Source organism: Mizuhopecten yessoensis, unplaced genomic scaffold, assembly GCF_002113885.1.
Source record: "Mizuhopecten yessoensis strain PY_sf001 unplaced genomic scaffold, ASM211388v2 scaffold3645, whole genome shotgun sequence".
Classification (NCBI taxonomy): domain Eukaryota; kingdom Metazoa; phylum Mollusca; class Bivalvia; order Pectinida; family Pectinidae; genus Mizuhopecten; species Mizuhopecten yessoensis.
This window is the reverse complement of record NW_018405148.1, coordinates 269,765-278,966: the sequence shown is the minus strand read 5'-3', so window position 1 is coordinate 278,966 and position 9,202 is coordinate 269,765. Positions and strand designations below refer to the sequence as shown.

Here is a 9,202-nt window from a genome sequence, read left to right as displayed (position 1 = left end):
ATCAGCCAGCCAATAGTTCCCCCCTGGTTACTAATACAGAGAGGGGGAACTAATCAGCCAGCCAATAGTTCCCCCCTGGTAACTAATACAGAGAGGGGGAACTAATCAGCCAGCCAATAGTTCCCCCCTGGTAACTAATACAGAGAGGGGGAACTAATCAGCCAGCCAATAGTTCCCCCCTGGTAACTAATACAGAGAGGGGGAACTAATCAGCCAGCCAATAGTTCCCCCCTGGTAACTAATACAGAGAGGGGGAACTTATCAGCCAGCCAATAGTTCCCCCCTGTTTACTAATACAGAGAGGGGGAACTTATCAGCCAGCCAATAGTTCCCCCCTTGTTACTAATACAGAGAGGGGGAACTAATCAGCCTAATCTGCACAAAACATTTTTTTTCATCGGATGCGGATGAGAGGGTCGTGCTAGGGCTTTCAACGGTCGTCATTTCCATAAGCATTGGGTCGTCAGTATACACGGTGTACCAAAATACACTAGAAGAAATACAATTTAATTGCATTGACGGCTCAGTCGACCATGAAACTGCGATAAGCATTGAGATATGGGTATTTTCAATTTGTGTGGAATGCATTTACACTAAATAACAACCAACAGGCCTCATATTATTGAGTTTAGTTGGCGAGATGTTCGTCGCACAGACCACATTTTTAAGAGTCGTTGCGTTACAAGATATTTTCTAACTGTTTTGATTAATAAAATAACTATTCCCTTCTTACACCTTTTCTTATCAAAATGTTTGAAGGCTTTAACTGTGTTGAAGACTATGGTGACGTTATTTACGTCACATCTTATGTATTATGATGTCATATGGCATTTTCGTCACAGGGTAGCGAATTTGGGTGCATGGCGAATTTGCCTGCACTAACGTTGTAAACAAAACATGGCAAGCTCAGCATTCCGATAGTTCAAAGTAGGCGAATGTGTTGCCGTAAGAATAAATGGTGAAAATGAAACGTATTTATCCGTCACAATAATAATGTACATGAACATGTTACGCTTTCCTGATTGGAATATCTGCAGAATAAAGAAAGAACCCAGCTGATAAGTTTCAAAAGTGTAATAAATTCCATAATCATGTAATATAAGAAATGTGCTGAGGAAATATAAATATAACCTTATAAATCTGAACAGAAGACAAATCGAATGATGTCCGTTGAAAACATTTTATTGCTGAAATAACTACACGAGCCTGAACATTTCAAGAAACACATGCTAATAAGTGTTTTTTCTTTGCATAACCAGGAGCAACATAATGAGACGTGTACATATATACTCGACATAGGGACACAATAAACCTTCTTAAAACTGATATATTTTGATTTGTTGCTTTAGATGAAATCCAAAGATCTTAGAATATTGTAATAGTTCAGCAAGTTCCCTGTTTTGACTGGTTGGACATATTTACTTTACATGTAAGGTTCCTGGGAGGCCCCTCCTAAATAGGGAGAGTTGACAAATAGGATACCGTGAGGTTTGTTTGGGATGGGGAGGGGGTCAACTACCTGAATGGCATTGCATAGTCTCAACTACCTGGTTTCATACTCTCTATCCCGAGTTGTCGTTCCTTATATACACTTACAGTGTAAAGAAAGAAACGTATCTAGGTGGAGATTGCATGGTTTCAGTAATTCAACCGACGAGGCTAGTGCCTTTGGTTACTTTGTATGCCCATGACATTGAGGTACATGTGATCAGGAACCTGTCGTTGGTCAGTACGTCTGCTTGCGACATTAATATAATCGGAATTATCTGATTGGTCGTTACTGCTATTCTCGGGGATCGGGTGAAGATTATCTGTATGCATTCCATGAATACAATATACTCGATTGCGAATAGCGGAGCGTTCACTCTGGTCAACACAGCAATGCTCCAAGTGATCACCATTGTCATCCTGTCCCGTTGCTACTCGAAATCTCAGTCTGTCGAAGTAATCAGGCGACATGCACTGCGTGCTAGCTTTAGCCCTGAAAATAGAAAAAATGGACTGTATATATGTTAATCCTTATATCGTAAGCCTTGAAAATATAATAATTTGGTTAAAAAACAACGTTTTTATTTCAGTCAGTGAAAGTTACGTATAATTTGTAAAGCTAATATGTATTTGGTTTATACAGTTAAATTGTACCAGAAAATGTAGGACATATTAAGTATCTAACGAATGGATTGCATAATAGAAACTATGATGCAAAAGTCCAAATTTGGTTATCTAATATTTATAGTTGTGTAGAAAGAAAGCTAAACGTATGACACATAACGTTGATGCCACCGGAAAAGTGAAACGTATTTCGTGTCTTCGCGACATCTATCGCAATTGAGTCGAAAATGGTTAATTTTAGCATTGAACTGATTTCAGTTGGCACTCATTTAGTAAATAGGAATTCCAAACTGGAAAAAGACGAATTCCACTTAGCGCGCTTTGAACTGACAAATTCACCATGAAGAGCTAAAAGCGATAGTGCGCTTTATCGTGTTTCTGTCATTTTCTATTGACGTACATTTTGACTGGCTGTCAACTGTAATCAGTTTAATTCTTAGTTATGTAAGTTTAAAGGTACTAAGCTCAATTACCTACACTTTCAACAAAAAATTCTTCATAAGACGCTATGTTTCAACTTTATTCTTACATGATATATCAATTATCCTCTCACCCCTTACAAGATCAGACAAATACAGACATTTGTATGCAATTTATATTTTGATTTTGATATTACACTTTTAAAATGCATTGCTTTATTATAATAAACATTTCTAAAACATACCATTTCCAGCGGAAGTAAGCAAATACCAGAATTATCGTGGCAAGGAGGAGAACTGAAAGACCTGCATTAATGAGCCACTTAGTGTCTGAAATAGAAAATATAACAGTTATATGGAATATAAAACAAACCAGAACATGTATATCAATCAAAATAAGTCTACATTCAGGCAATGTTATGAAATTCTTCAAAATGTACACATATTCTTATTTCTAACACCTTTTCGACGTAACGACATTGTTTATTAACCATGGCTCATTTGACGTAAGAACATGCACACGCGTGTATTATCTTCCAACAGACACAAACGCTCTTCCAAAAAGCTTCCCCCCAAGCAAATTTACCGGTACGCAAGCGAGTTGTGTGACTGGTTTCATTCGTTGAATGAGGGTACCAGCATTTGGTTTTGATTTTGAAGATTCGCTAACGGACAAACGAAAACTTATTTCACCTCTAGATTTGTTTGAAACCTGTCAAGCTCACGATCAGAATTGTTCCGCTGAACTAACAACCAAGGTGACGCCAAACAGTGTTAATAAATCTTCCAATGCGAATTCTATTTGTGAACGAGCTAGTGAATTTCTGAATCCAATTCACTAGCTCGTTCACAAATAGAATTCGCAAATTATAGAAAAAGCAAAGCTTGTTATAAACAATAGACATATAGGCATCACGTGATAATGTCAGAGCGCGCGCATAAAAACAGTCTCATTTAAATAAATTAAATTATCTTGGTCACCTTGTTCACTTTAGGCGTTATAGACAATCTGTTAGACACGAAACATACTGTCATTACATTTTACTTGGTAGAATAGATATAACAAGTACTAATTGTAATGGTGAACCATTACAGAAGTCCCCCAAACTGCCCCCATAGTCACAAAGATGCATCAGAAAAGGATCACAATGGCATAAAACACCTTCATACTAAATTTGAGTGAAATCAAACAATATCTGAAAATTCGACCAATCTGAAGCCTCCGTGTGGTTGCTATAAGATTGCTATGGCAACAAAACATATGCAGGTGAACTCGCAGTCCCCTATTACCCCTATATACCAATTTTTATCAAAATCGAACAATATCTACCCCATAGTTGCAAAGATGCATCAGAAAATGATCGCAATGCCTTTATGCACCTACATACTAAATCGAACAATTTCTAAATTGCGACCAATTAGAAGCCTGTGTGGTTGCTATGGCAATAAAGGTATGCGATTGAATTTGCAGTCCTTTAATACCTCTATATATCGATTGTCATCAAAAAAGAACACTATCTTATTCGACCAATCAGAAACCTCCGTGTGGTTGATATGGTAACATAACCTATGCGATTGAATTCGCAGTCCCCTAATACCCATGTAAACCAATTTTCACAAAAATTGAACAATATCTAAATTTCGACTAATCAGAAGCCAGTATATGGCGGCCATTTTGTCAACTTAGAAAACAAATGTCGCAGTTGAGTTTGCAATGCCATATTACACATACATACTAAATTTGAACGAAATAGAACAATAACGGAGTTTCGACCAATCAGTAACCAGTATATGGCAGCCATTTTGTCTAATTAGAAAATGGATATCATGGTTGAGTTCGCGGTACCATCATACACCTACATGTCAACTTTGGAATGAATTGGAAAATATCTATCAAACAAATAAAATAGGATAGGGGACATTGGCTATCTTAAGCGAACACCTTTAGAAATTTTAAATACCCAAAATTTTCAAACATTTTTTGCGGCCATTTTGTAGACAATGTCTATTTTTTATTCGACTTTAGAGCACGTCCTTTACCGAAAGTTTCCTCAAACTTTTATTTTGATGCGCCAAATATAACAAAAGTTATGGCTCAAAATGTTTGAGCCAATCAGAGGCTGTGGCGGCCATCTTGGATGGTAATCGGAAAAACAAAAATGTGTCAGTAATAATCCCTCAAAGTATTATATATATATAATCCCTCAAAGTTTGATGAAGATCCGACATATAGTTTCTGAGAAAAGTGTCGGAAACCTTAACGGCGGAAAGCGGAAGAAGAAGAAGAAAGAAGAACTAGAATTGCAATTGCGAGTAATAGCGGAAGTCACCCCTTCCCTGGAAAGTACGCAGGCATTTTGTTTTTTCACAAAAGAAACACCGCATTGTGTTCATAGTGACATACTACACCTACATACTAAATTTTATCAAAATTGGACGATATTAAAATCTCGACCAATCAGAGGCCAGGAAATGGCAGCGATTTTGTCGAAATGTGAAACTGAGGTAAGGAAGGTGAACGGTGTCCCATGGTTTACCTACATACCAAATTTCATGAAAATCAGACAATATTGAAATTTTGACCAATCACAGGCCAAGAAATGACAGTCATTTTGTTTTTTTACAAAACGAATACCGCAGTTGTATTAGAAGTGCCATACTATACCTACATACCAAATTTTCATCAAAATTGGACGATATTTTTATTTCTACCAATCAGAAGCCTGCATTTGGCCGCCATTTTGAATTCAAAGTCAATTAATATTTTGTCGAAAACGAGCGCTGTGACGTTATCATCCCTTTCACCGAGTTTCATTATGTTCCATGAAATAGAACGAATGTTATTACTGGATATGATTTCGACATTGCAGTTTTGTTCGTAGTGCCATAGTTTACCTACATACTAAATTTCATCGAAATTGGACGATATTTAAATTTCGACCAATCAGAAGCCTGCATTTGACCGCCATTTTGAATCTAAAGTGAAATATTTTTTTTTGTTGGAAACGATCGGTGTGACGTTATAATCCCTTTCATCAAGTTTCATTATGTTCTGTCAAATAGAACGAATGTTATTACTGGATATGATTTCGGCCAATCAGAGCAGCGGCAGCCATCTTGGATGGTTGACGCGGGAAAAATAAGAGTCAGATGCACTACAAATTGTACTGATTATACATGCAAAGTATGATAAGAATCCCATTAGCAGTTCTTGAGATTAATCGCGGAAACATTTACGGCGGAATAATAATAATAATAATAAGTAAGAAACGGAACATAACAATAAATCTCCCCGACTTCGTTTGGGGTGACTTAATAATAATAATAAGAATCGGAGTAAAAACAATAAGTCCCCAAACTTCGTTTGGGGGACTTAATTATCATAACATTTTCTCAAACTCGTTAAATATTCAACCATAACACACGTACATGCGTTGAATATTTCTCAAATAACATGCAGAAAGAGAGGTTATCTTGACCTTGGAAGCGACAGGTTTGGAATATAAAAAAACTGACATATTTTATTGTCAACATATAGCTTTTGCTTAATTGTGTATGTATCTATACATGTTCTGCATTGTTAAGAAATATTCGTTATTTCAGATCGTATGCCAACTATGGACGATGACAAGTTTATTAAACTATATACATACTATAAGGATTTAATACGTGTTAGTAAAACATAAAGACATAGCAATTGTCGAACGCAATTGTATTTCAGAAAAAAATATTGCATGTAGAATAAGTTCTCAGGTATTTAAAAGAAGACAGGGGGTTCTATTTACTCACAAGATTACGTTTTAAAACCATGTTACAAAACATGCTAGCTTATGCCCCATTTCACTAGGCTACGACAGGCGGCGTCGGTGTCGGTTAGCCCCCACCCGACAGCATCCGACAGGAACGTAGATTGACCGAATATCAACCAAGCACTGGCCGAAGGGTGACGTCGAGAAACCCCAACTGACGCAGAGTGACCGAGAGAACATTTTCTGACCCCGGCAAATTTTGAGCATGCATAAAAATCGGCTGCGACAGGCCAAGATAGCATTTTGACCGAGTACATATTGTACTAACCCTCATCAACCGAACTTCACCGCAAGGTGACGTAAGTCTAACCGAATAGCAACCCCCATCGACCTAACACAAACCCTGAGAAACCCTGCCTGTCCGAGTGTTTTATCAGACTCGGTCAACAGTGCGTTTCTCTGCGTTGGTGTTACGTCACAGTCGGTTGCTCTGAGTCGACATTCGGTCACATTCAGTCAGCAAACAATGTCAGGGACCGTCATGCACTGCCTGGCGGGGTTAGACATGGGTCGCCATTCGGTCATGCTGCGTCAGCCTGCGCCAGTGTTACGTCAATATTCGGTCAGCTTGGGTTGTAGTTTGGTCAATGTCGGTTGCTATAAATACGGGTGCGCCACATACGATTGGCTAGTGATACATTTGTTTTCCAAAGCATCATGCCACCAAAGAAATCAAGAAAAACGTTAAGACAGGCAATAAAGAAGACGAAGGGCAAAGCCGTGATGCAGCCCGGAGACACTCCAACAGGAGACGACGAGCACCAGGTAGAGGTCCAGCCAGTTGTTGAAAGTGTGGGCCAGGTGATAACCATCGTTGGGCAAGGGAAGCATCCAAGAGGTCGTGGTCGTGTTGGAGGGAGCAGAGGGTGTGGACGTGGACGTGGCAATAAAGATATTGTAGCCGAGGCCATGGAGGAGGCAGACGTTGGTGCTGAGAAGGAGGACGAGTATTTTAATGGTGCAACTTCTTCAGAAGATGACACGGAGGTTCCAGCCCAGAAGAAAAAGAAGACCGCAGAGGTGGTGCTCACTCCCGAACAAGAGCAAGCCGTCTGTGACTGGCTCCGAGAGTTCCCACAAGTCTGGAACACGCGCCATGAAAGCTACAGGAAGACACCTGAGAAGGACCTCTTGTGGGAAGAGCAGGGCCAGAAGATGGGGTTGATATGCGGTAATTGTACATTGCCTGTGACCTGGTCATGCCTCGGGTGGAGTAAGGTTTCATCAAGTTGGTACGGAGTGCGAATGCGTTGTCCGCAAGGAGGAAGTAGGGGTGTCCTCATCATCAGAAGGCAGTGGATCTTCTGGGGGGAACCCTATGGTACGGTTGTCCATGGCCTCTTTGAGCTCACTGCCGTTGAAGATCTGGGCATCTGACATGTGACCGGCTCCTCCCACATCACACCACAGGAACCTGTAGTTGGCATCAGCCAGGGACATTAGGACAATTGAGTAAAACCCCTTGTAGTTATAGTAGTAGGAGCCTGACTTGATTGGGCATTTAATGGCCACGTGTTTCCCATCCAGGGCACCCAGAGCATGAGGGACGTTCCACCTCCTCTGGAACTGCAGGGCCACCTCTTTCCATTCATCGGGGGTGACGGGGCACTGGACCTCCTCTTCTGCAAATTCATCGATGATGGCCTGACAGACATCTGGCAGAAAGCTGGCGATGGTGTGTCTGGACACTCTGAAGCTGTACTGCAAACTTGGGTAGTTGTCCCCAGTAGCCAGGTGCCGGAGTACCACAGCCAACTTCAGCCCTGGTTCCAGAGGTCGTCTGAACTTGGTGTCCTTCTTCTGGAGGCGAGGCGTCAGCCGGTTGAGCAGGAATTGGAACATGTCTGGAGGCATGCGCAGGTAGTTAGTAAACGACTGTACATCCTCGTTCCGGAGCTTGACCATAAGGTTGTTGTACTGGCCAGCTGAGACTCGCTCATCTTCTGTTAACCAGGTCCTCACCCAGAACCGCTTCTTGCTATATCTTCTTCGGGCCCTTTGCCTCCTTCTTTCCTGCAGGACCTCGGCCTGGGCACGGATGTAGGCATGATGCTGAACAATCAGATCAGCCTGGAAAAGTCCTAGTACTTGCTCATTCATACTGTCCCTGGACTGGACTAGATTGGACCACCCTAGGCCTGAAATCACACTATTTTAAATCAACGAAGATCGCAGCCATCAACATGTCTGACCCTCTGTGACCCTCCATGGCGTAACATCGACGCAACTGCGTCGCATACTAACCCACATCGACGTATGTCTGTCCTATGTGCATCCAAGTGCATCGCAACTCTGACACTCATCATCGCACCATCAACGCAGCTATTGCCGCACACCGACCGACACCGGCCCATTTTGACCGAATACTGACGTAACTCTGACCGATATGAATCGTAGATGTGCCATTTGTGTTCGAAAATGTTCGAAATGCTCGAACAGTTTTGCGACAGCCCAAAATTTACTGAACGACCCTGATTGACACTGACGCAACGCAAGTGAAATGGGGGCATTAAAAACTAAAATTCCGTAAGTCGTATTAAAGATGGATTTAAAAGTTATTTAAAAAAGCCATGCCTTGCAAAGTTGATTGCGTGGTTTTTCTAACAGTAACAAAAAAAAGACAAAAAACTTTGTTACAACTCCAGAACGTTGCTTCCTCCCCGCAATTTGTTATCGAAGAAATTGTGCTTGTTGGAGAAGGACTTGTGCTTGTTGGAGAATGGCTTGTGCTTGTTGGAGACTGGCTTGTGCTTGTTGGAGAATGACTTGTGCTCGGATGAGTCGAAGTCAATTGCCCTACAATTTCAAATGTTGATAAAAAATTGACTGCAATTGAAGTTTCATGAACAATTATCAATTCCC

General features: G+C 40.7%; 1 protein-coding gene across 1 annotated transcript; it reads right to left on the bottom strand.

Moving 5' to 3' along the window:
- Window positions 1-7,564: 7,564 nt before the first annotated feature.
- On the bottom strand, window positions 7,565-8,758 carry LOC110447889 (putative nuclease HARBI1). Its single transcript, XM_021493856.1, has one exon. It carries the CDS (start codon window positions 8,438-8,440, stop codon window positions 7,565-7,567), a length of 876 nt encoding a protein of 291 aa, XP_021349531.1. The 5' UTR covers window positions 8,441-8,758.
- Between the last annotated feature and the right edge of the window lie 444 nt (window positions 8,759-9,202).